The sequence below is a fragment of the Mandrillus leucophaeus genome, unplaced genomic scaffold (assembly GCF_000951045.1).
Source record: "Mandrillus leucophaeus isolate KB7577 unplaced genomic scaffold, Mleu.le_1.0 Scaffold901, whole genome shotgun sequence".
Taxonomy (NCBI): domain Eukaryota; kingdom Metazoa; phylum Chordata; class Mammalia; order Primates; family Cercopithecidae; genus Mandrillus; species Mandrillus leucophaeus.
The window spans coordinates 304748-332430 of record NW_012109820.1 but is presented as its reverse complement, the minus strand read 5'-3'; the positions used below and the strand labels follow the sequence as shown (position 1 = coordinate 332430).

Genomic DNA, 27683 nt, shown 5'->3' with positions numbered 1-27683 from the left:
AGTCTGGAGTCTTTTTTTTTTTTTTTTTGAGGCGGAGTCTCGCTCTGTTGCCCAGGCTGGAGTGCAATGGCACGATCTCGGCTCACTGCAACCTCTGTCTCCCGGGTTCAAGCGATTCTCCTGCCTCAGCCTCCCAAGTAGCTGGGATTACAGGCGCTCGCAACCACATCTGGCTAATTTTTTGTATCTTTAGTAGAGATGGGATTTCACCATTTTAGCCAGACTGGTCTCAAACTCCTGATCTCGTCATCCGCCTTCCTCGGTCTCCCAAAGTACTGGGATTACAGGCGTGAGCCACCATACCCGGCTTTGGAGTCATTTTCAAAGCAGAGATCAAACCCTTTTGAACAAGGGTCTTGTAGTCTCCCTAAGGGAGCCATCAATTATTTTAACTGATAAAGTCTGTCCACATTTTTACATCATTTAGCTCAACCTCAAGAACAAAAATAAAGTTGGTATGAAATGATATGAGTTTGAGTACCTTCTCCACGATACCCAGGTCTCCTTCAGCAATAACACGTCTGACTATCATTCCTGCCTTTTGAGCAATAGAATATGCTGAGGCTACCAACCGCATCAACACAGTGTTACCGGAAGCCATGATAAACTCTAAAAAGAGATCAAGAAAAATGTTTTGTTAGTTTCAAAGTCAACTACTGGTTTTATTTACTTAAATCCAACTCAGCACATATTAATTGAGCGCTAACTTGGGATTGCTCCCATTAACTGAGTAAATTCTTTAATATATATTTACTAAAAGAGACTTGGAAAAAACTCCATTTGGGCATTAACTCTCTCAATAAGTTCTGTATTTTTTATGTTTTTCTGCAGATGAGGCAGTCAAAGCATAGGAGAAACTGGCCCAGGATGCTGAGCATGTGAAAAAGTTTGTGTATGAGGTGGTGGGTAATGTGCAAAGTATGTGGAAGGTGCTTTGGAGGCTAAACATATGAGATGTAAGATTTTTGTTTGAGGAGCTAATATTTTGGTGAGCTGTAGATAAAATAATGTAACCTAATGTCTATAGCATAAAACTAGGAAGTGCCAAAAGAGGTATGAATAGTATAAGGGATGTAGGTGTGTAGGGCGTAATTAAAAAGGGAGGGTGTATTAGTCTGTTTTCATACAGCTATAAAGAATGACCCAAGACTGGGTAGTTTATTACTTCCAATGCCAAGAACCACAATTACTTTTGCACCAACCTAATATAAAGGAAAGAGGTTGAATTGACTCACAGTTCAGCATGACTGGGAAGGCCTAAGGAAACTGACAATCCTGGCAGAAGACAAAGGGGAAGCAAGACACCTTGTTCACAAGGTGGCAGGAAGAAGTGCCAAGCAAAGGGGGAAGAGACCCTTAAAAACCATTAGATCTCATGAGAACTCACTCACTATCACGAGAACAGCATAGGGGAAAACTGCCCCCATGATTCGATTACCTCCACCTGGTCTCTCCCTTGACAGTGGGGATTATGGGGATTACAATTTAAGATGAGATTTGGGTGGGGAAACAAAGCCTCACCACATCAGAGGGATTGCATATAACTACAATTATTTTCTGAAAATCAATGAATATTCTCCGCTATTATTTACCTTCATCTTTGTCAGTAGCCAAATAAAGAGAACAAGCAACATAACAAATTATAATGAAGACCAATCACCTGGAAAAGTAAGGCGTGTCAGAGAAGTCTCTAGCTCTAATAAAATAAATAGAAAAAACAGCCTTTAGAATTAAGTACATTGCTTTTTTTTTTTGAGATGGAGTCTCGCTCTGTTGCCCAGGCTGGATTGCAGTGGCGCCATCTCGGCTCACTGCAACCTCTGCCTCCCGGGTTCAAGCAGTTTTCTGCCTCAGCCTCCCAAGTAGCTGGGATTACAGGTGGCCTCCACCACACTTGGCTAATTTTTGTATTTTTAGTGGACACAGGGTTGCATCATCTTGGCCAGGCTGGTCTTGAACTCCTGACCTCGTGATCCACCTGCCTCAGCCTCTCAAGTGCTTAGATTACAGGCATGAGCCACTGTGCCCGGCCTGTACATTCCTTTGAAAATATGAATTCTGGCCAGGCACGGTGGCTCACACCTGTAATCCCAGCATTTTGGGAGGCCAAGGTGGGCAGATCACCTGAAGTCAGGAGTTCGAGATCAGCCTGACCAACATGTTGAAACCTCATCTCTACTAAAAACACAAAAATTAGCCAGGCATGGTGGCGCACACCTGTAATCCCAGCTACTCAGGAGGCTGAGGCAGGAGAATCGCTTGAACCTGGGAGGCGGAGATTGCAGTGAGCCGAGATCGCACCATTGCACCTTAGCCTGGGTAACAGAGCGAGACTCCATCTCAAAAAAAGAAAAAAAAGAAAGAAAATATGAATTCAAATCCTGAAATTTTAGTGACTGTTCTGGATGTACCACCCACATGCCCTTCAGGATTGAAGAGCTTGTTTCCCCACTTGCTGAGACAGCTCTCAATAGAAGGCCCTTAGCTGCCATCTTTCTCTGGGAGTATATCTGCTGAGAAGGATCACTTCATCTGAAATGTCACAATAGGGAGATTTAAAGGCCATTTCCTACCCCAAGTGGGCTGCCACCCCAGCACTGAAGGGCCATCCAGCTTCCAGAATACTCTATGGGGTCGACTGAGGCCTTAGGTGAGACTGCATCACAGCCCAAGATGCCTTCTCCTATATTCTTCCCTTCCTCCCCTTCCCTCCTACAAATGATCCCAAAAGCACTCCCTAATAAACCTCTTCCACTTTATCTCTGTCTTACTGTTTTATGGGGAATCAACCTATGACAAAAACTTCCCACCTCTAAATCAAATCAACATTATTTCATCGCAATAAGGGAACACATGATTGTTCCCTAGACAAAAGGACTATTATATATATATATATATATATAGTGTGTCTCTCTCTATATATATATGGTTTTTTTTTAATTTTTTTTTTTTTTTGAGATGGAGTCTCACTCTGTCGCCCAGGCTGGAGTATAGTGGTGCAATCTCAGCTCACTGCAAACTGCCTCCTGGGTTCAAGCGATTCTCCTGCCTCAGCCTCCTGAGTAGCTGGGATTATAGGCGCCTGCTACCATGCTTGGCTAATTTTTGCATTTTTAGTAAAGACAGGGTTTCACCATGTTGGCCAGGCTGGTTTCGAACTCTTGAGCTCAAGTGTTCTGCCCACCTTGGCCTCCCAAAGTGCTGGGATTACATGCCTGAGCCACCACGCTTAGCCCTGCGACTATAAAGGACATTATAAATCTCCATTCAGCAATAGTCATTGTTCTACCACAAATTTCTGACTGAATATTTGATTTGATGTGCGTTATAACCCCTTTAACATTTTTTTTCTTTTTTCTTTTTTTTCTGAGATGTAGTCTCACTCCGTCACCCAGGCTGGAGTGCAGTGGCGCAATCTTGGCTCACTGCAATCTCTGCCTCCCGGGCTCAAGTGATTCTCACGCCTCAGCCTCCCGAGTAGCTGAGATCACAGGCAGCTGACACCACGACCGGCTAATTTTTGTATTGTTAGTAGAGACGGGGATTCACCATGTTGACCAGGCTGGTCTTGAACTCCTGACCTCAGGAGATCCGCCTGCCTCAGCCTCCCAAAATCCTGGGATTACAGGTGTAAGGCACTGTATCCAGCCTTCTTTACATCTTGTTTCTATCATCCACATTCTATTGACAGGAATTATGAACCTAACTGAAACAATAAGTGAAGTGTTTGAAACTCTTCAGAAGGAAGATGGAATTGAAATTTATGGCCGGGCATGGTGGCTCACGCCTGTAATCCCAGCACTTTGGGAGGTCGAGGCGGGTGGATCACGAGGTCAGGAGTTCGAGACCAGCCTGACCAACATGGCGAAACCCTGTGTCTACTGAAAATACAAAAATTAGCCAGGCGTAGTGGCACACACCTGTAATCCCAGCTACTCAGGAGGCTGAGGCAGGAGAATCACATGAACCCAGAAGGTGGAGCTTGCAGTGAGCCGAGATCGTGCCAGTGCACTCCAGCCTGAGTGACAGAGCAAGACTCCATCTCAAAAAAAAAAAGAAATTTATGTAAGGTAATGAATAGCATACTGTGACCAATAGCTATCTGGAAATTAAGATGAAAATGAAAAGGGTTTCATTTTTGAAATGGAGTCTCGCTCTGTTGCCCAGGCTGGAGTGCAGTGGCGCGATCTCAAATCACTGCAAACTCCGCCTCCCAGGTTCACACCATTCTCCTGCCTCAACCTCCTGAGTAGCTGGGACTTCAGGCGCCCGCGACCGTGCCCGGGTAATTTTTTGTATTTTTAGTAGAGACGGGGTTTCACCACATTAGCCAGGATGGTCTCAATCTCCTGACCTTGTCATCCACCTGCCTCAGCCTCCCAAAGTGCTGGGATTACAGGCGTGAGTGAGCCACCGTGCTCAGCCAATATAACGGGTTTCTAACTGCGGCTGACACTTGAACAACATGGGCTCGAACTGAACCAGTTCACTTTGTGGATTTTTTCCAACCAAATGTGGACAGAAAAGGTATGTAAAACCTGTAGACAGGAAAGGCTGACTTTTTAAAATATACTTTTATTTTATTTTCAAGAGAGTCTATGATCTGTTTAAACTGAGTTTTCATCTAAAAGTGTTTTGGAGGGTCAACTGTGGGACTTGAGTATGTGCAGATTTCAGTATTCTCAGGGGTTCTCAGTTGATTCTCAGGGAATCAACCTCCCTCATATACTAAGAGATGACTCTATATAAAGTGTTTGTTTTATGATACCATAATCAGGCTAGATTAATTTTCTTGGCATACTAGGAGTTACATGTGGAATAAACCAGTTACAATTACTACTAATTCAGGAGCACTTCAGATAGAAAACAGAGAAATAGGGCTGGGTGCGGTGGCTCACACCTGTAATCCCAGAACTTTGGGAGGCTGAGGTGGGCGGATCACAAGGTCAAGAGATTGAGACCATCATGGCTAACACAGTGAAACCCGGTCTCTACTAAAAATACAAAAAATTAGCTGGGCATAGTGGTGGGCACCTGTAGTCCCAGCTACTCCAGAGCCTGAGGCAGGAGAATGGCGTGAATCCGGGAGGTGGAGGTTGCAGTGAGCCAAGATCGCACCACTGCACTCCAGCCTGGGCGACAGAGAGAGACTTTGTCTCAGAAAAAAAAAAAAAGAAAAAGAAAAGAAAACAGAAATAATTTAGTGAATACTTTGTCGCTCTTATTTCTATTCCTTTATATCCATATCCAGGCATATATCTGATTTATTCTGCACCAGAAATGTGGTCTTTGTGCAACTGTTTTGTTCTACCCAGATGTCTTGACCATATTTTAATTACGTGTTCATATGCTCCTTCAATTCCCATGTTATGTAAGAATTCTTTTGTAATAGGATGATCACCTTCCCTCACTGTAGGGTGGTGTTATAACTTTTCATAGATCTCATTTACCTTTGAACCAGTTAAGCAACCATTTGAGCCTTATCAGGCTCCATAAATGACTCAACTACTTACCCTTGTATTTGCCAAGTCCATGGTGTTTTCTTCCAAGGAAAAACTTTCAGGCATTGTCTGTCTACTAATTTCATCACAAAATGATATTATATATAATAACCACCAATTAAAGCTAACATCAGCTTATAAAATATAAGAATGGGAAAAATAATAGAAGAAAATAAAAATGGGAAAAATAATGTTGATGTAAAGCACACAATGATTTATAAAGAGATTCCACAAATCGCTTTTAATTGGCAAATAGGAAAATATTTTACCATTCTTCTTTGAAGTACTTCTCTGGTCCAAACTGAATTAGTAATGAAATAGTACTATGCCCTAGCCTTAATCGTTTTCTTACGTATTTTTTAAACAGATGAATACAATTTTGGTTCTTGGTTAAAAAAAAAAAAGAAAAAATAGTCAAATTATCAAAGCACAAAATCTATACAAGAGGTCCCTTTTAGCCTTTTAAATTATGCCCCCTCCTATACTATAATGAGATTTACCTTTTGATGATACAGGTAGATCAAGAGCAAGGCCTAAACTAGCTACAGGCAAGTTAACTTTCTTAAAGCAGTTCAAATAACACCATTGTACTTCCTTCTCTACCAGTTTTACATATTTGGGCCTTAAAACACTCTTGTGAAGGTGTCTTTCCGAAAGCCTAATCTAAAACAGGATAGCGGTTAAGGGCACAGGCTCTGGAGCCAATTACCTGTGTTCCAATCCTGGCTCCGCTGTGGACTTTGAGAAAACCACTTAAATTTTCTGTACCTCAATCTGTAAAATGGAGACAATAGTACTTATAGTACAGGGCTGTTGTACTTATTAAATTAGTAACACATGTAAAGAAAACACTTGTCCCTGGCACAAGGTAAACACCAAATATACTGGCTAACCATTATTATGATTGTCCTTATTTTGGTTATTTTGCAGGGAGGGACATTAGGGCAGTGTTAAGGGCAAAGAGTTCATGTGGTTTCTCCAACAGTATTCTGACCTTGAGAATACAAAATGATAATCAACATGACCCTCAGAGTGTAGTACAGGCTTTTCTTCATAACATTCTGGGCCTGAGGCTTGGAGTAGACAAGAAAAAAAGCTGTATAGCACTTAAGGCCATCGACCTAACACCTATCCATTTAAGAAGTCTTTACAACTGCCAAAGGGCTAGTTCAGAAGGATGGAAAAACAATAGGAATCAAACATTAGTTTCTTCTCATATAAAGATTGTGATCATATGAGGATTAGGATCTAAAAATGATGAGTTCCAGATCAAAATACTAAAATTATTTATACTTTGGAACTCGGCCTGATGATAATGTTCAAGGTCATCTGAAAAAATAAAAATGTAAGCATAATGGAGCAAATTCTGGAAGAAGAACAATGAACAGAGGTACTTCCCTTATCAATTATCAAAATATGATAAAGTATGATTTAATCAAAATATGATACAAACGTTTGGCTAGTGAGACAAATTAAGGAAATAAATTGCTGAAATAGAACCGAACACACTAAAGGTAGTGTTTCAAATCATGGGGGAAATTTAATTTTGCATAAATGGCAGGGCAGTTGCTAAACTTTTAAATACTTTTTTTTTTTTTTGATATGTAGTCTTGCTCTGTAGCCCAGGCTGGAGTGCAGTGGCTGATCTCCACTCACTTTCACCCCCTAGAGTTCAAGCGATTCTCCTGCCTCATACACCTGAGAGCTGGCACTACAGGCACGCATCACCACGCCTAGTTTTTTCAGTCAGGCCTGTAGTTCCAGCTACTCGGGAGGCTGAGGTGGGAGAATCACCAGACCCTGGGAGGTCGAGGTTGCAGTGAGACATAATGGCACCACTGTACTCCAGTCTGGGCTACAGAGCAAGACCCTGCCTGAAAAAAAAAAAAAAAAAAAGGAAAGGAGAAGAAGAAGAAAGGAGGAAGAAGGAAGAAGGAGGAAGAAGAAGGGGGAAGAAGAAAGAAGGAAGAAGAAGCAGAAGCAGAGAAAGAAAGAAATAAAGAAAAAGAAAGAAAGAAAGAAAGAAAGAAAGAAAGAAAGAAAGAAAGAAAGAAAGAAAGAAAGAAAGAGAGGAGTTTGTCCTTTGTCCAGTTTGCAAGGGTGTGAAGGAACATGTTCCTGAGCATTGTTGGCAAAGTGGTGAACCCTCTTGGGAGAGCTTTGAGAACCTTAATAAAGTGTAACATACATATCTTTTGAACCAGCAATTATATTTCCAGAGAAATCCAAATAAATCACACAAACCTACAAATATGTAGAAATGGCAGTTGGACGAATATTTGCTATTTAAATAAATTTACTTTTAGGTGCCAAGCAGTTTCTAAATTTGCGTGCACCAACGAACTCAGTATCTAGGTTTGTCTTGTTATTTCTACAATATATGGCTATAAAAACCTTCCGGATCACGAAAATAAAAGCACAGATAAACAATTAAAATATTGACACTCAAGAGTCCAAGTCCGAAATTAGAATATCTGGAGAAGCAATCTGATTCACATAAACCTTTTTTATTTTATTTTATTTAACATAAATCCTATCTACCTGGCTCTTGCCCTGACCGGCAGGAGAGTAATTTACGGTGACAAACCTGGAACAACGTTGGACCAAAGACACTTCAGGAGCAGCAAAAGCGCGTTATCGTAAATCCAGGTCCCTCGTCGTGTCCAGTACCGAGCTTTGGCACTGTCAATAAATCTTTCGCGATGGATGGCAACCCTACCTCAGCTAGTGAGCATGCGGGAAACTCCGCGCAAGCGCACACCAGGGATTTAACACTGCGTCTTTCGACTCCTGATCCGCGGGAAAATACCACTTGTCCGTGTTTTCTTCAAGCTCTCCGTAGGTGCAAGTCACCTATTGTATTAAATAAAAGCGAAAGGTGTTCCAACTTTCAAAGATTGGCTCAAAAAAAAAAAAAAAAAAAAAAAGAAAAGAAAAAAGAAAGAAAAGAAAACAAGAAGAAGGAAATAAAACATTAAGGCAGCAACAGTGTGTTGAAAAAAAAATTGGTTTTGATTTCACCTGTCTTCCAGCCCACTTTGTAGAGTTCACTGTTCTAAAATGTTCATTGGATTAGTGATATCGCTCTGCGGCTATTTTAACTTAGAACCCGTAGCGGTCCGTGGACAGGCTTCAGCAGGTCCACCACACACACCTCCACCTCCCAAACCCCACACAACAACAAAGCAACTTTATCAGAATTGTGTTAAAGATGCTTGCATATGTATGTGTGTATATATACACATATATGTGTGTGTGTGTATGTATATATACACATATATTTTTATATATATATATACACATTTTATACATATGTGTGTGTATATATACACATATATGTGTATTTTGGGAAGGCAGCAGTGAGCCGTTATCGACTCTGGGCGACAGAGCAAGCTATCTGTCTCTTAAAAATATATATGTGTGTGTATTTATATATACATAAATATATATAAAATATTAAAATATATATAAAGTATATAAAAATAAATAAAATAAACATATATATATTTAAGAGACAGATAGCTTGCTCTATCGCCCAGAGTCGATTACGGCTCACTGCTGCCTTCCCAATTCTAGGCTCAAGCCATCCTCCCGCCTCAGCCTCCCGTGTAGCTGGGACTACCGGTACAGGTGCGCGCCACCACACCTGGCCAATTAAAACTTTTTTTTGTACAGATGGGATCTTTTTTGGGGGCGTGGTTGGGGGAGGGGGCAGTGTCTCACCCTGTCGCCCAGGCTGGAGTGCGGTGGCGCAGTTTAGGCTCACTACAACCCCCGCTTCCTGGGTTCAAGCGATCCTTCCGCCTTAGCCTCCCAAGTAGCTAGGACCACAAGCGCGCCACCACGCCGGACTAATTTTGTTTGTTTGTTTGTTTTTTAAGTAGAGACGGGGTTTCATCATATTGGCCAGGCTAGTCTTGAACTTCTGACCCCAGGTGATCCGCTCACCTCGACCTCCCAAAGTGCTGGGATTACAGGTGTGAGCCACCGCACCTAGCCTAAAAAGGCTTTTACTTCTTCATTTGATGTTCACAGTAACTCTGTGAGTTAAGTAGACACTTTTTGGGAAGTGGCAAAATATACATAACTTAAATTATATCACTTTAACCATATATTTATGGTTTTATTTATTTATTTTTTTTTTGAGACAGGCTCTCACTGTGTTGCCCAGGCAGGAATGCAGTGGTGCAATCATGGTCCACTTGCAGCCTTGACCTCCTGGGCTACAGCGATCCTTTCACCACAGCCTCTCAAGCAGCTGGGACCACAAGCACATGCCACCACATCCAGCTAATTTTAAAAATTATTTTAGAGACAGGGGTCTCCCTATGTTGCCCAGGGTTGTCTCAAACTCCTGCGCTCAAGTGATATTTCCACTTCGAACTCCCAAAGTGCTGGGATTATAGGCATGAGCTACTGTGTCCAGCTTCTTTTATCCCTTTTTTTTTTAATTGGGTTGTTTACATTTATCTTTTTAATCTGTAGCAGTTCTTTATGCATTTTGTATATTATTATTTTTTAATGTGTAGCAAATACTTTCTTCCACAATATAGTGTAGGGAAGGCAACATAAGATGGTGGCTATGCACACACACTGGAATCTAACTGGGTTTGAATTCCAGCTGTGCTACTTAGTTGTATCATCTTGAGCAAGTTACATAACTCTATGTGCCTTAGTTTCCTTATCTGTGAAATGGAAATACTCATAGTTCCTATCGCACATGGTTTTTTGGTATGCTGTGTCTTCACCTCATCTGGTCTTGAAGATTAAATGAGTTAATTCAGGTACAGAGCTGGAGTCACTGACTGGTGAAAGGCTGACATTGATTGAGTGCTTTCTATTTATCACTTGGTTTCTCACTTTCTGGTATCTTTTTTGGTATATACATATTTTCATATTTGTAGAAAATCTGTCTCTCTTATTTATGTGAACTAAATGTTCTGGATGTTGTGTTTTACGATTAGGAAGGCTATTCCCAAGATGTATACTCTACAATGAAATAGTAACAATTGTGAACTACTATGATTTGGACAATCAAATAGAGCAGAATCTGTCAGAAACAGGAGCAGAAGTTGCTATACATACCAAACTATTCTATGAGTGGGATATAACAGGGATTTAGGGAATCTTAAAAAAAAGGTTAGATTGTTTTATAATATTGTTAAAATTTATGGGAAGTCATTGATTTGGACTGAAATCCTGCACTAGTCTACTTGCTTGTAAGGTCTGCGTTCCAGGAAATCAGGAGAGATGATAGCCAAATCCATTAAGCCAAATGGCGTCTGCTTTTCCTTCCCTGTTTCTGCTTTCTTCAACCTTTTCTTCGTATAAACCTCACCCTGTCCCCTCAGCTCATCAGAGATCCTTTCTATTTTGTAGAAAGGTTTAGGAATATCTAATGATAGCCAATTAGATCTTTAAAACTCGATTTGCTGAAATTTTATTATTTTACAATATTTTCACTGAACTTTGTGCTGCCCGCAATGGTAGTCATTACCCAAGCGTGCCTGTTGAGGCCTTGCCATGAGTTTAGTCCAGATTGAGATGTGCAGTATGTGCAAAGTACATGTCAAATTTCAAAGGCTTCATATAAGAGAATATGTAAAATATCTTACTTTTTATTGGCTACATGTTAAAGTGATACAATCACAGCTCTGTTGTGTTAAATTAAAAATATATATATTTTAAAAAAGCAGGGCACAGTGATTGGACTATGAGCCCCACCTTTCCCCGCCCCCGTGAATCTGAGCCCGCCCCTCGGCGGCTGCAAGGAGGACCCGGAGGTGGCTCAGTCTCCGCGGACTCCGGGAAGGCAGTGTCCGCCGCCCCGCCCCTCCCCGCCGCTCCCTTCCCGCCCCTTCCGTTCCCCGGGCGCGTGCGCCCTCTTATTCGGCTCTCCTAGGTTTCCTGGGGTCCTGCCCCTTTGAGCTGGGGCGGGAGCAGAGGACCCCGCGCTCAGGGGTTGCCAGACAATGCGTTGGGGGCTGCGCCCTCGCGGGCCGGAGGCGGCCGCCCTGGCCACTGCCCGAAGTTTGTGGGGGACGCCCCGCCTTCCCTGCAGCCCTGGATGGCAAGGGGCGACGAAGAGACTTCTGGTGCGGTCGGTCTCCGGGGCCAGTAACCACCAGCCGAACTCGAATACTGGCAGATACCGGGACACGGTGCTGCTGCCGCAGACCAGCTTCCCCATGAAGCTGCTGGGCCGCCAGCAGCCGGACAAGGAGCTGGAGATCCAGCAGGTACGGGCCCCGCCTCGGCGCAGGGCCTCCGGAGAGAGCCGATCCGGCCGCGGGCACAGGGCGCTCGGCAGGAGCCACACCTCTGTGCTCCACGCGGGTGCGGGTGGGCGGGGGTGTGACCAGATCGGCGGCATTCATCTGCTTCGCACAGATTTTGTGGGCTGAAAACCTAAGTGAAGAAATCTCTAGATGAATCCCTCCTTTGTAGCAGGTTCCGGAGCGGGAAATTAAGGGGTCACTAGTGATGCCCAGATACCAGCATGTATCGCATGTATGTCCCATTTCTGTCGTAGGCAAAAAAGATCGACTTAGGGCACTTTTCCAGTGCCTTGTAAAAAGCAAATTCACGTGTCCACATGTAAATAAAAACCCAGGCTGGGCGCGGTAGCTCACGCCTGTAATCCCAGCACTTTGAAAGGCCAAGGCAGGAGAATCTCTTGAGCCAAGAGTTCGAGACCATATTGGCTGGACAGCCTCACCACCCCCATCCTTAAAAAAAACCTTAAAAACCTCAATTATGATGAATGAAGGGGAAGTTGAAGCCCACTTTTTGGATCTTTTAGATCTCTAGTTGGAATTATGACTCGTTTGAAATATATAGTAGCAGTACTTCCTCTGCTGAGTCCCCTTTATAGACTATGTGTCTGTATGTGTCTGTCTCCTGTTTTAGATTGAGCTTTTGTTTTTCCGGAGACAGAGTCTTGCTCTCTCGCCCAGGCCAGAGTGCAATGGCGCGATCTCGGCTCACTACAACCCCCGCCTCCCAGGTTCAACCGATTCTCCTGCCTTAGCCTCCCGAGTCACTGGGATTACAGGTGCGCACCACCACTCCCGGCTAATTTTTATATTTTTAGTAGAGATAGGGTTTCACCATGTTGGCCAGAGTGGTCTCGAATTCCTGACCTCAAGTGATCCTCCCGCCTCGGCCTCCCAAAGTGCTGGGATTACAGGCGTGAGCCACTGTGCCCAGCCTAGACTGAACTTTCTAAGGGCAGAGATTCCTCTTGTTAGTTTCTGTAATTCTAGTCTTTAAAATTCCCTGATATTCTTGGAATATTGGTTAGGTAAATATACTTAGCCTAAATATTCTGACAGTTATAAGAGTTCATCTAATTTTTTAAAGGCTTTTTAGTACCTTCTGTATGCCAGAAAGAGTGACAGTTTCAAATGTTTTCTCGTTTAATTTTCACACCAGCCCTGTACGATGGATATTAACACTTTTTTTTTTTCAGATGAGAAAGCAGACCCGTAAGTGCACAGTAACTTGGCCAAGATCACAGCAAGTGAGGGAAGGGAACTGAGACTGCCATGCACGTTGTTCCCAGATTTGGGAAACGGCAAGCATTGCAGCCAAAGAATAGCAAGAATATGTGTGTCGGGAATCTGCAGGTCCTTCAACATGGCGGGGATGAGGCGTGAAGCCTGGGAAGTGATGAGAGAATGCACGAGAACTTAGTGGAACTAAACCTTTGTGGGGTCCTACATATCATATAGAGTTTCGACTTCAGTCTGAGGTGTATGGGGAAACTACTGAAAGATTTTAAGAGAGGTGTACTTAGACACGCATTTCAGAAACCTCATCTTGTGTTTCAGAGTTGAGTAGATTGGAATGGAATGGATTGGAATGGAAATAAGCAAGTGTTGGCTGTTATTTATGGTTAGACTCAGGAGTATGTATTTATATGATGTTTAGATATCGTTGTTCTTTTTAAACAGAAATGTGGATTTTCAGAACTTTATTCATGGCAAAGAGAAAGAAAAGTAAAGACAGAATTTTGCCTTCATGATGGACCTCCTTATGCAAATGGTGACCCTCATGTTGGACATGCTTTAAATAAGGTAACTGTAATTTAGGTTATGACACTTGAAAGAAAGTGTTTATGTAAATACTCTTTATAAAAGTGTATTCTAATTATATGATAATTATGTAAATTTACATTTGCACATAAAACTAAAACATTTTCATAGAAAGCAGTATACAATTTTAGTACTGCATGAAAAAAGCATTGGTGGTATTTGCTTTGAGCTTGATATTATATTAGCAAACATCATCTTATTCAGTACATAATTATTGTGCGAGACATTGTTCTAGATTCCAGGAATTTGGTCACTGAATGGGTTAATAGTGCTATTAGAGACCAGGTGCAGTGGCTTACGCCTGTAATCCCAGCACTTTGGAAAGCTGAGGTGGGTGGATCACTTGAGGTCAGGAGTTCGAGACCAGCCTGGCCAACATGACAAAACCGTGTCTCTACTAAAAATACAAAAATTAGCTGGGTTTGGTTGTGCATGCCTGTAATCCTAGCTACTCAGGAGGCTAAGGCAGGAGAATCATTTGAACCCCGGAGCGGGGGAATGGAAATTGTAGTGAGCTGAGTTCATGCCACTGCACTCCAGGCTGGGTGACAGAGCGAGGCTGTCTCAAAGTAAAAACAAAAAAAAACCACAAACTGCTATTAGAGTAGTATACATTGCATGTTATGCCGTAAATTATATTGAAAACTTCTGAAACATTTGAGACGTGTTATACATCTTGCATATTTCTCAGTATTAGTGACCTCCACAGAAGCCAAACTATGCTCTACTGCTTTATAGTTCACTTTCGAATTTTTAGACATATTATATCAGATGGTAAAAATAAGCATTTACTTCTTTCAGTGGACAAAACTGATGTGCTTGATTTTATTTTGGTACATGCTATTTGATATCAATTTCATTAAAATTTTATTTTTGTTAAACTTGATATTTGAGCTGTAGATTTAAATGAAATTTTAAGAATACAGATATCTTGTACATCTTACTCAGTTTTCCCCAATGATGACATCTTGCAAAACTATAGTATATTACAACTAGGGTATTAACATTGATACAGTTAAGATGCTGAACTTAACTATATGAATCCCTCATGTTGCCCTTTTATAACCAAGTCATCTTCCTTTTGTTGCACCCTCCCTTGAATTCCTTTCAACTACAAATATATTCTCCATTTCTATATTTTTGTTATTTCAAGAATACTATGCAAATGAAAACATAGTTTATAACCTTTTGGGATTGACTTTTTTTCACTCAGCATGAATCCCTTGAGAGTCATCCAAGCTTTTTAGTAGTTTTATTTTTTCACTGCTGAGTGGTATTCTATGGTGTGGATGTATCACAGTTTGTTTACCCATGAACCTGTTGAACAACTGGGTTGTTTACAGTTTCTGGCTATTATGAATAAAGGTGCTAAAAACATTCATGTACAGGTTTTGTGAATGTAATTTTTTTTTTTTTTTTTTTTGAAACAGGCTCTTTCTCTCACCCAGGCTGGAATGCAGTGGCGCAATCACAGCTCACTGCAGCCTCAACCACCTGGGCTCAAGCAATCCTCTCATCTCAGCCTCCCAAGTAGCTGAGATCACAGGTGTAGGCCAGCATGCCTGGCTAATTTTTATATTTTTTGTAGAGATAGCATTTTGCCATGTTGCTCAGGTGGGTCTTGAACTCCTGGACTCAAGCAGTTCACCTGCTTCAGCCTCCCAAAGTGCTGGGATTACAATGTGAGCCATTGTGCCTGGCTGTGAATTTTCATTTCTCTGGGATAAATGCCCAAGATTGCAGTTCCTGGGTTGTATGGTAGTTGCATGTTTAGTTTTTTAAGAAAATGCCAGACTGGTTTCCAGAATGGCTGTACTGTTTTGCAGTTTTCTTTTCTTTTCTTTTTTTTTTTTTGAAATGGAGTCTTCCTCTTTTGCCCAGGCTGGAGTGCAGGGGTACAATCTTGGTTCACTGCAACCTTCGGCTCCCAGGTTCAAGTGATTCTTCTGCTTCAGTCTCCCAAGTAGCTGGGATTACAGGTGTCCGCCACTATGCCTGGCTAATTTTTGTATTTTTAGTAGAGATGGGTTTTGCCATGTTGGCCAGGCCGGTGTTGAACTCCTGACCTCGAGTGAGTCACCTGCTTCTGCCTCCCAAAGTGCTGGGGTTACAGGTGTGAGCCACCATGCTCGGCCCCATTTCACATGCTTATTTAGCAGTGTATGAATGATCTGGTTTCTCTGCATTCCTGCTAGCATTTGGGTGTTGTGACTATTTTAAATTTTAGCCATTCTAACAGGTATGTAGTGATGTCTCATTTTGCTTTTAATTTGCATTTTCATATTGGCTAATGATGTTGTAAGCCTTTCCATATATTCATTTGCCATGGGTTGAATCTCTTTGGTGAAATGTCCCTTTATGTCTTTTGTCCATTTCTTAATTGGATTTTTTTTTCTTTTTACTGTTAAGTTTTGAGAGTTCTTTATATATTCTAGGTAATAAACCTTTTTTCAGATATGTGATTTGCAACTATTTTCTCTCAATCTGTAGTTTTTCTTTTCAATCTTTTATCAGGGTCTGTTGCATAGTAAAATTTTTTAATTTTGATGAAGTTCACTTTGTCATTTTATTCTTTTATGAATCATACTTTTAGTGTCATATCGAAGATAATTCTTTGCCTAACCCTAGAGCCTGAAGATTTTCTCATACATTTTTTTATTGTGTATATAGATATATTTTTTTTGTTTTTTAGACGGAGTCTTGCTCTGTCACCCAGGCTGGAGAGCAGGGGCACTATCTCGCTCACTGCAAGCTCTGCCTCCCAGGTTCACACCATTCTCCTGCCTCAGCCTCCCCAGCAGCTGGGACTACAGGTGCACGCCGCTATGCCCAGCTAATTTTTTGTATTTTTAGTATAGACGAGATTTCACTGTGTTAGCCAGGATGGTCTTGATCTCCTGACCTCGTGATCCACCCGCCTCGGCCTCTCAAAGTGTTAGGATTACAGGTGTGAACCACTGCGCCCGGCCTTTCTCATATATTTTTTCTAAACGTTTTACATTTTATATTTAAGTCTGTGATCCATTTTGAGTTAATTGTTTTATAATGTGTGAGACTTAGGTCATGGTTTATTTTTTTCCCATATGGATGTCTAGTTGGTTTGGTATCATTTGTTGAAAAGGCTGTCTTTCCACAATGAATTGCTTTTGTACCACTGTCAGAAATTAGTTGGGCATATTTGTGTGGATTTATTTCTGGATGCTCTGTTCTGTTCCATTGATCTATGTGTCCATTTCTTTGTGAATACCACGGTTTTGATTATTGTAGCTACAGAATAAGTATTGAAATTGGGTAGACTGATTCCTCTCATATTATTCCTTTTCAAAATTGCTTTAGCTGTTTTAGTTCCTTTGCTTTTCTATATAAATTTTGAAATAATCTTTTCTGTTGCCACACACACAAAAACTTTTGCTGGGATTTTTATAGGGATACATTAAAACCCATATGTTAGTTTGCGGGGAGTTGACATCTTTATTATGTTGACTCTTCCAATCTATGAACATGGTATATCTTTCTGTTTATTTAGGTCTTTGATTCTTTCATCAGTGTTTTGTAATTTCAGCATATAATCTGGTAACATGTTTTCTGTTTCTTTTTTTTAAGTGATTGTAAATGATATTATACAGATTGAACATTCCTAATCTGAAAATTTGAAATCTGAAGTACTGCAAAATTAGAAACTTTTTGAGCACTGACATGATGCCACAAGTGGAAAATTTTATACCTGACCTCACATGACAGATGCAGTGAATACTGTTTCATGCACAGAATTATTTAAAATATTATTTAAAATTACCTTCAGGCTATGTGCATAAGGTATTTATGACACATAAGTGAATTTCATGTGTAGAGTTGGGTCCCGTGCCCAAGATATCGTATTATGTATGTGCAAATATTCTAAAGTCTGAAAAACTCCCAAATCTGGAACATTCTAGTCCCAAGCATTTTGGAGAAGGGTACTCAACCTGTATTTTAAATTTTTATGTCTATATGTTCATGGCTAGTATATAAAATATAATTTTAAATGTTTATTTTGTATCCTGTGACCTTCTTGAATATCTTTTTTGTTTCTCTATTTCTTCTTTACTGCTTTCTTTTACATTGAGTGAATATTTTGTAACGAAGCATATAAGTTTATTTTTTATTTTTTTTAGAGACACTGTCTTATTTTGTCTCCTAGACTGGAGTCTGGTCATGTGATTATAGCTCACTGCAGCCTTGAACTCTTGGACTCAGGCATTCCTTCTGCCTCAATCTCCTAAGTAGCTGGGACAACAGGCACACACCTCCACACTTGGCTAGTTTCTTTTATTTATTGTAGAGATAGGGTTTTGTTACATCGCCCAGGCTGGTATCAAACTCCTAGCCTCAAGTGATCCTCCTGCTTCAGCCTCCCAAAGTATCATGATTATAGGTGTGAGCCACTATGCCCAGCTGCATTTAAATTTCTTTAATGAATTTTTTAGATGTCTTTAATGACATTTTTAGTGTGTTTTTTGAGATAGTTTATTAGTGGTTGCCCTAGAGCTTACCATGTACATTTTAACAGAATCAGCTTCAGGTTTATGCTGGCTTAGTTTAAGTAAAATATAGAAATGTTACTCATATTCTCTTTTCTCCCTTCTTGTGGTTTTGTTGTTATGCATATTACATCTATTTATGTTACAAACCTTGCATTACGTTGTTATAATTATTACTTTGCCTTTTTTTTTGAGATGGAGTCTCGCTGTGTCGCACAGGCTGGAGTGTAGTGGCGCAGTCTTGGTTCACTGCAACCTCTGCCTTCCAGGCTCAAGCGATTCTCCTGCCTCTGCCTCCCGAGTAGTTGGGATTACAGGCGCCCACCACCACACCTGCCTAATTTTTTTGTGTATATATATTTTTTAATGGATATGGGGTTTTGCCATGTTGGTCAGGCTGGTCTCAAACTCCTGACCTCAGGTGATCGCCCGCCTTGGCCTCCCAAAGTGCTGGGATTACAGGTGTGAGCCACCAGGCCCAGCCTCCTTTGACTTTTACATCAGTTAAGAAAGTAGAAAAAATGCACTTATTACTGTTATTTATAATTACTTAATTACCTTTACTGATCCTTTTTGTTTGTTTCTGTGGATTTGAATTACCACCTGTCGTCCTTTCCTTTTAGCCTAGAGAACTTCCTTTTATATTTCTTGTGAAGTGGGCCTGCTAGCAACAAATTCTCTCTCTTTTATTTTTTAAATATAGGAATGGCTTTATTTTTCTTTCATTTTCGAAAAAAAACTTTGGTAGATATCAAATTCTTGGTTGGTAGGTTTTTTTTTCCTTTGAGCACATTGAATGTGTTATCCCATTACTTTCTGCCCTCCCTTGTTTTTCCTGAGAAGTCAGCTGCTAGTTTTATTAGGCTTCCCTTGTAGGTAATGATAATTTTTTCTCTTGTGGCTTTCAAGATTTTCTTTTTGTCTCTAACTTCTACCTTTTTACTGTGATGTCTTTTTTTGATCTCTTTGTGTTTTTTTCCTTCTTGGAGTTCATTGAACTTTCTGGATGTATGGGTTGGTATTGGTGTTCTTCAATACATTTGAGACATTTCCTTTTTTTTTTTCAAGACGGAGTCTCGCTCTGTCGCCCGGGCTGGGGTGCAGTGGCTGGATCTCAGCTCACTGCAAGCTCCGCCTCCCGGGTTTACGCCGTTCTCCTGCCTCAGCCTCCCGAGTAGCTGGGACTACAAGCGCCCACCACCTCTCCTGGCTAGTTTTTTGTATTTTTTAGTAGAGACGGGGTTTCACCATGTTAGCCGGGATGGTCTTGATCTCCTGACCTCATGATCCGCCCATCTCGGCCTCCCAAAGTGCTGGGATTACAGGTTTGAGCCACCGCGCCCGGCCGAGAAATTTTCAGTTATTGTTTCTTTGGATATTTTTCTGCCCGTGCTTCTCTCCTTTCCTCTGAAACTCTCATTATGCATTTGTTGGTATGCTGAATGGTGTGTGTAATGATGGCTCTGAGGCTCTGTTTAGTTTTGTTATTTTTCTTTGGATTATACAATCTTTATTGATCTATCTTTAAGTTTATTTTTTCTTCTGCTAGTTTATATCTACTGTTGAACCACTCCACTGAATTTTTAATTTTGGGTCTTTTTTTAAAAAACATCTATTTCTTTCTTTCTTTCTTTCTTTTTTTTTTGTTTGAGATGGAGTTTTGCCCTTGTTGCCCAGGCTGGAGTGCAGTGGCACAATCTCGGCTCACTCCAACCTCCGCCTCCCACGTTCAAGCAATTCTCCTGCCTCAACCTCCCAAGTAGCTGGGATTACAAGCGCCCGGCACCATGCCTGGCTAATTTATGTATTTAGTAGAGACAGGGTTTCACCATGTTAGTCAGGCTGGTCTCGAACTCCTGACCTCAGGTGGTCCACCCACCTCAGCCTCCCAAAGTGCTGAGATCACAGGTATGCACCACTGCCTGGCAAAATATCTATTTCTTTAGTGATATTCTCTGTTAGATGTGACATTATCATCATACCTTCCTTTACCTCTTTAATCATGGATTCTGTTAGTTCTTTGAACATTTATGTCACTTTTGCAGTCTTTTTCTGTCACATTTGACATCTAATTACTTTTATAGGTAGTTTCTATTTTCTGCTTTCTTTCCCAGTGTGTGCATCATACTTTGTATTTCTTTGTATGTCTTGTAATTTTTTTTGTTGGAAACTGGGCATTTTTGATGTAGTAAATGAATAATGGCCTCTAGCACCTCTGAGAGCTTGTAATTGTTATTTACTTGTGACCGACTGGATTATTTTCTTGAAGTTTGTTTTTGCCGCCTCCCATTCTTCCCTTGTGTTAAGCCTCTGATTCTTAGGGAGGCATAGCTTTGGGTATGTCCACAGTCACCCTGGGATGACAGTGATTTTGGCAGAGCTCCTATCCTGTCTTTCCCTGACAACACCGATTTATTTAGCTGTGAGATTTTCCGGCTCTTGACTCTATTGTTTTCAATAATTCCCTGGGGCATAAATTGCTCTGTAGACTAATCTAATCAAAGTGGAGGTCTTTTGAAGGATTTGGTCTTCATGTCAGTGTCTGATATTTGTTCTGATCACAAGAGGACTTCTCTCAGCTGTTTCTCCCCCTGGTTCTCTCCTCCAAGCTATGTGGCCTATAGTTTAGCCTGTATCATCTTGAACCTGTGGATCTTCTAAACTGCCTTTTCCTATAGCCTTCACTGTTTCTGAGAGCCCCATTAGGGCTGAACTTCTCAATGCTCTATTAATGGGAAGAGTTTGGGAACTATTCATTTTACTGCCTGCTTCTCTTCCAGCCCGGCAACATCTTCCAGTCAGGTCTCTGGAGTAGGAACCACTGTACACGTCTGTGAGGGATACCCCCACTTTAGGAGTCAGATGTTCATGGGGTGGGCAGTAGCATAAGGTCCTCTTAAGCAGCCTCTCTTGGTATGGAACCACCATCTTGCGAGTGAGGACAAGGGTAATCAGACTCCCAGTATTCCCAGCAGACCTACACTCTTCTGTGAGTGGGGGCTGAGTGAAGAAAGGGAGCTTCTGCCTCTTGACTACACTTGCCCAGAACTTAGCCTCAGCAATAGGTAGCTGGGGAAGGATGAGACATTTTGATGTCCTGCCCTTCCTGGGAAAGGTAGCCTTTGACTGGGAGCTGGGAAAATAGGGATCCTCGTGTTCTAGGCTGCAGCAGTATTGGGGGGAGTAGTCTTGGCCTCCTTGAACTAACTGGTAGTGAGGAGAGAGGGAGTGGTCTTAGGTCAAATACCATAGATGCTCACTTTTCTTACCTAGTTTTGAAGATTTGTCTTATATAGATGTTTCTGCGTTTGGTATATATCTTTAGGATCAATTCCAGGGGCTTCAAATGGTTGTTTTTAAAGATAATTTTTACCAATTTTACTAGGAAACAGATGCACATAACTCCTCATGCTATCATTCCTGAAGTCAGACTTTGTTTCATTTTTTTTTTTTTTTTTCTGTTTTTAATTTCACTGATTTCTGCTTCTTTATTTATTTTTATTTTATTTATTTACTTATTTTTGAGACAGAGTCTTGCTCTGTCGCCTGGGTTGGAGTGCAGTGGCGCAATCTTGGCTAACTGCAACTTCTGCCTCCTGGGTTCAAGTGATTCTCATGCCTCAGCCTCACGAATAGCTGGGACTACAGCCGTTTTTAAAATTTTCCTTGAGGACAGGTGCAGTGGCTCATGCCTGTATTCTCAGCACTTTGTGAGGCCGAGACAGGCAGATCATTTGAGGCCAGGAGTTCAAGACCAGCCTGGGCAACATGGTGAAATCCTGTATCTACTGAAAATACAAAAATTAGCTGGACATGGTGGCACGCGCCTGCAGTGTCAGCTACTTGGGAAGCTGAGGTGGGAGAATCATCTGAGCCTGGGCAGTCAAAAGCTGCAATAAGCCACGATCGCATTACTGCACTTCAGACTGGCGACAGAGCGAGACCCTGTTTCAACAACTAAAACAGAAATTTTCCTTGAGAATTCCTTTCTGATTCGTGATTTTTTCACATGTGTGCTGTTTATAGGTTTTTATTTATTTATTTTTAATTTTTTGCAGAGATAAGTTCTTGCTGTATTAACCAGGCTGATCTTGAACTCCCAGCCTCAAGTGATCCTCTTGCCCTTGACCTCACAAATTTTGGGATTACAGGTGTGAGCCGCTGTGTCTGGCCTCACATGTGAGTTGTTTAGTTTTTAGGTGTTTGAAGATCTTTCTGTTATATTTCGTTTATTCATTTATATTTGAATCCATTATGGATGAAGAGCATATTCTATGATTTCAGTTCATTTTTTTTTTTTTTTTTGAGATGGAGTCTTGCACTGTTGCCTGGGCTGGAGTGCAGTGGCATGATCTTGGCTCACCACAACCTCTGCCTCCTGGATCCTGCCTCAGCCTCTGGAACAGCTGGGATTACAGGTGTGCGCCACCACACCTGGCTAATTTTGTATTTTTAGTAGAGACGGGGTTTCTCCATGTTGGTCAGGCTGGTCTTGAACTCCCGACCTCAGATGATTTGCCCGCCTTGTCCTCTCAAAGTGCTGAGATTACAGGCATGAGCCACTGCACCTGGCCTGATTTAAAAATTTTTTTAATTTGTTGAGTTTTATTTTTATGGCCCAAGATATGGTTTGTTGTATTTTTTGCTTTGTTGACACATAATAGAAATGTACATTTTCTTTTGTTGGGTGTAGTCGTTTGTAATGTTCTTTACATCCTGTTGGTTAATGTATTGTTGAGTTCATATATAACCTTGCTGATTTTTGGTTTAGGTCTATCAGTTGTTGAGAGAATTAAAGTCTCTACTTATAATTGTGCATTGTCTGTTTCTTCTTTAAGTTCTGTAAGTTTTTGCTTTACGTATTTTACACCTCTGATTTTTGGTGCATACATATTTAGGATTGCTATGTTTTCTTTGTGGATTGAACCTTTTATCATTATGTAGTTCTCTGTCTCTGGTAATTTTCTTTGTTCTCAAGTCTTTCACGGCTCATGACAGTCTTGACTTCCCGAGCCCAAACAATCTTCCTGCGTCAACCCCCCAAGTAGTTGGAACTACAGGTGCATGCCACCACACCTGGCTAATATTTGTATTTTTTTTGTAGAGACAGGGTTTTGCCACGTTACCCAGGCTGGTCTTGAACTCCTAAGCTCAAGTGATCTGCTCGCCTTGGCCTCCCAAAATGCTGGTCTTACAGGAGTGAGCCACGGCGCCTGGCCTGAAGTCTGTTGTATCTGATATTAGTAGAGCACATGCTTTTTGTTTTAAAATTGTTTGCATGATTTGTCTTTCTGTATCCTTTTTCTTTCAATTTGCCTGTATTGTTATATTAAAAGTGTTTTTTTTTTTTTTTTTTTAGCCGTTTTCTTGCTGCCCCCCAGATTGGGGGGCAGGGTTGTGATCTCGGCTCACTGCAACCTTTGCCTCCCAGGTTCAAGTGATTCTTCTGCCTCAGCCTCCTGAGTAGCTGGGATGACAGGCACCCGCCACCACACCCGGCTAATTTTTTTTGTATTTTTAGTAGAGACGGGGTTTCACCATGTTAGCCAGGATGGTCTTGATCTCCTGACCTCGTGATCTGCCCACCTCAGCCTTCCAAAGTGCTAGGATTACAGGCATGAGCCACCGTGCCTGGCCACCAGTTTCTATATTTTAATTGGCTTGTTTAGGCTGCTTACACTTAATGTAATTATTGATAATATTAAGGCTTAAGGCTACCATTTAATTTTTTTGTTTTTTGTTTTTTCTGTTTTTTTGTTTTTCCATCTGCTTTTTCTTGTCTTTCTATGGGTTACTTGAACTTTTTTTTTAATATTACATTTTGATTTACCTATATTGTTTATGAGTGTATTTTTTTTAGCTCTTTTAGTGGTTGATATATTTCATATGTGTATTATAGATACCTGTGTATGTTATCACACATGCATATGTATACACTATACATATATACATATACATATATGTCATGTGTATCATGTTTATGTGTATATATCATATATTTGAATACATTTATCACAGTCTACTGGTATTACTATTTCACCATTTCAAGTGAAGTATAGAAGCATGTGTCCTTTTATATCCCTTTACCCATCCCTGTTTGTGATTTGGTTTACATATTTCCTCTACATGCATTTCTGTCCACATAAGACAGTGTTTGACAGTTATTTTTTCAACTGTGAAACATAAATTTGTGATACGACTAAACAAAGTTTTTTATATTTACCCATATTTTTGCTTACTGTTTTTTAGTCCTTCCTGATGTTTCAGGTCCTGCTTTATTTTTTTTTTTTCTTGTTTTTCCCCTTTAGGAAATTGTGCTCTAGCCATTCTTTTAGTGTAAATCTGCTGATCACAAATCTATTTCCTTTATCTGAGAATGTCTTGATTTCTCTTTCATTCTTGAAGTATGTTTTTGTTGTCTGTAGCATTCGGGATTGATGATTCTTCTTTTTCAGCACTTGAAAAGTACTGTGCCACTTCCTTCTGGCCTCCGTGTTTTCTGATAAGAAATCTACTGTCATTTGAATTACTTTCCCCTTATAGGTAAGAGGCCATTTTTCTGTGACCGCTTTCAAGATACTTTGTCTTTCATTTCCAGAAGTTTAATTATGATATACTTTGGCATGGATTTCTTTGAATTTAGCCTGTTTGGAGTTTGTTCAGCTTTTTGAATTTATAGGTTTATATCTCCTGTTAAATCTGGGATGTTTTGGGCTATTATTTATTCTGTATTTTCTCAACTCTGAAAAAGTCTTCTTTCAGAACACCCATAATATGAATGTTAGATCTTTTGCTATAGGACCACAGGTTCCTGATTTGTTTTGTTTTGTTTTTGTTTTTGTTTTTTCCAGTCTGTTTTATCTCCGCCTTTTTTTTTTTTCTTTGAGACAGTGTCTCACCCTGTCACCCAGGCTGGAGTGCGGTGGTGCGATCTAGGCTCACTTCAACATCCGCCTTCTGGGTTCAAGTGATTTTCCTGCCTCAGCCGCCTCCTGAGTCGCTGGGATTACCAGCGTGTGCCACCACCCCTGGCTAATTTTTTGTATCTTTAGTAGAGATGGGGTTTCACCATGTTGGCCAGGCTGTCCTCAAACTCATGACCTCATGATCCACCCGCCTCGGCCTCCCAAAGTGCTGAGATTACAGGCATGAGTCACCGTGGCTGGCCTTTTCCCTGCTTTTTAGACTGGGTAATTTCTATTCATCTATCTTAAATTTCAGTGGTTCTTTCCATTGTCCCCTCCATTTCATATTTGAGCCTACTCACTGAGCTTTTTATTTTCACTATTTTTCATTTATAAAAATTTTCATTTAATTTTTCTTGGTATCTTCTATTTCTTTGCTGAAACTTTGTTTCTTTGCTTAGGCTTTCTACTCTTTCATGTTTTTCAAGTGTGTTTTTATCATGGCTGCTTTACAGTGTTTGTCAGCTAAGGCTAACTTGCCTGTCATCTCAATGTTGGTTATCCATTGGTTGTCTTTTTTCACGTAGTTTCAAATCCTCCTGGTTCTTAGTATGATGAGTGGTTCTTTTAGTTGAAACATTTTGTGTATTGTGAGATTCTGAAGCTTATTTAAATGTTCTGTGTTAGCTGGCTTCTCTGACCCCGCTCTGACAGTAGACAGGGATCACTGCCTGGCTACAGCTGGTGGATACAGTAGTCTAGACTCTCCACTCAGCCTTTCTTGACACTGAAGAAGGGGGCTTCTCATTGCTACAGGGGTTCCGCCTCTCCCTAGGCTTTCCCTGATACCATCCTGGCTAGAAGGTTTTTGTTAGTGTGCCTTGTTACTGCATTCTGCCCGACCTCTGCTGACACCTTGGCAGGAGTAGACTGATATTCTCTCCACTGGGCAGTGGTGAAAGTCCTGACTCTGCATCCATCCTCCTCTGACACCACCCATTGGAAACAGGGAGGGATGCCTCCTCATTGCTCTGTGGGAGTGGAAGTCCAGGCTCCCCGCCGGGTCTTCACTGACACTGCAGAGGTATTCTCATTACTACCCGGTGGGAATGAAATCTTCACTCCCTACTTGGCTTTCTTGTACCACCCTGGTTGCTTACTGCAACCTCCGCCTCCCGGATTCAAGCGATTCTTCTGCCTCAGCCTCCCAGATAGCTGCGATTACAGGTGCCCACCACCACGCCTAGCTAATTTTTTTTGTATTTTTAGTAGAGATAGGGTTGCACCATGTTGGTCAAGCTGGTCTCGAACTCCTGACCTCGTGATCCGCATACTTTGGCCTCCCAAAGTGCTGGGATTACAGGCATGAGCCACTGTGCCCAGCCAATATTGATTATTTTTATAACACTTGAATTTTTTTTAAATTTTTTTCCACAGAATCTCACTATCTTGCCCAGGCTAGCCCCAAACCCTGGGCTCAAGCAGTCTTTCTGCCCCAGCCTCCTGAGTAGCTGGGACTACAGGTGCATGCTCTTGTGCCAGGCTTGACATTTTTTGAAACAAGGAAGCTGTATTACTCTTGTAATCACAAACAACAAATATAAATACAAACAAAAAATGAGCTTAATAGCTAAAACGTACATCTGGAAAGTAAATGGGTTTGAATATTTAAGAAAATTTAGAGAAAGATGAAGAATGACTTGCTGTACCAGAGAGGAATATACTACAGTATTGAAGCAGTCTAGTTCTGGTGCTGATGAATAAAACTAAATAGATTAGTCTCGCTTACTCTTGTCTAGTCCAATATACTCTTACTATTTACCACTTAGAAGCTTCAGCAGATATTATCTTTGCTTTAAAATTATTGCTGTTATGTCTTTACCTCTATTTAAATTATGTAAGGCTCCTCATTTCTCTTATCCATGTTGCTTCTGAAACTTTCTGCTGCATGTATTCAAAGAGTAAAGACATTAATTTGAGAAAAATAATTATCTTTTCTTTTTTTTTTTTTTTTGAGATGGAGTCTTGCTCTGTCGCCCAGACTAGAGTGTGGTGGTGACGCAATCTCAGCTTACTGCAACCTCCACCTCCTGGGTTCAAGCGATTCTCCTGCCTCACCCTCATGAGAAGCTGGGATTACAGGCACGCACTACCACGCCTGGCTAATTTTTGTGTTTTTAGTAGAGACAGGGTTTCACCATGTTAGCCAGGCTGGTCTCGAACTCCTGACCTCATGATCTCCCTGCCTTGACCTCCCACAGTGCTGGCATTACAGGTATGAGCCACTGCACCTGGCCAGCTATTGTTTTAAATATACACAGTAAGATCATGTTTTGTGATATAAATACAGAATAAAACTCTTAGTATTTCAGACCTTTTTGCAAGGAGTAGAAGAGCCAACTCTAACTGGATTAAGCAAAAAGAGAGAGAATTTACTGGCAATTTTAACTGTAGAGTCCAGATAGTTTTAGCCACCTGCATGGCTGGATCAGGAACTCAAATAAAATTAAGAATTGGTTTCTCTCTGTCTTTCACTCTTTGGTAGGCTTTCTACTTTTGGTGACCGCCCTGCCCCAGACCCCCAGCACATTTCCCAGCAGTTTCAGGCTTACATTATTCTACCTTCTCTTTTCCAACATTTTTTTTTTTTTTTTTTTTTTT

The 27683-nt window shown here is 41.1% G+C and overlaps 2 protein-coding genes across 7 annotated transcripts in view; one reads left to right on the top strand and one right to left on the bottom strand.

Annotated features, from left to right (window-relative positions):
- The window catches only part of BPNT1 (3'(2'), 5'-bisphosphate nucleotidase 1), a 41445-nt gene extending 33081 nt beyond the window's left edge, over positions 1-8364 (bottom strand). For 3 of the 6 annotated variants that reach the window (XM_011969739.1, XM_011969742.1, XM_011969741.1), the window contains exons 1-2: positions 8089-8364; positions 482-609 (exon numbers count right to left, since the gene is read on the bottom strand). In XM_011969739.1, coding sequence (XP_011825129.1) covers positions 482-601 — 120 coding nt within the window. In that variant the 5' untranslated portion in view covers positions 602-609; positions 8089-8364. Of the gene's footprint in view, positions 1-481; positions 610-8042 lie in introns of all 6 variants that reach the window. The other 3 variants (XM_011969740.1, XM_011969744.1, XM_011969743.1) reach the window with 3 other exon arrangements.
- A 2995-nt stretch (positions 8365-11359) lies between these two features.
- The window catches only part of IARS2 (isoleucyl-tRNA synthetase 2, mitochondrial), a 77324-nt gene continuing 61000 nt past the window's right edge, over positions 11360-27683 (top strand). The window contains exons 1-2 of the mRNA XM_011969747.1: positions 11360-11740; positions 13457-13579. Of these exons, the coding sequence (XP_011825137.1) occupies positions 11474-11740; positions 13457-13579 (390 nt within the window). The 5' untranslated portion in view covers positions 11360-11473. The remainder of the gene's footprint in view (positions 11741-13456; positions 13580-27683) is intronic.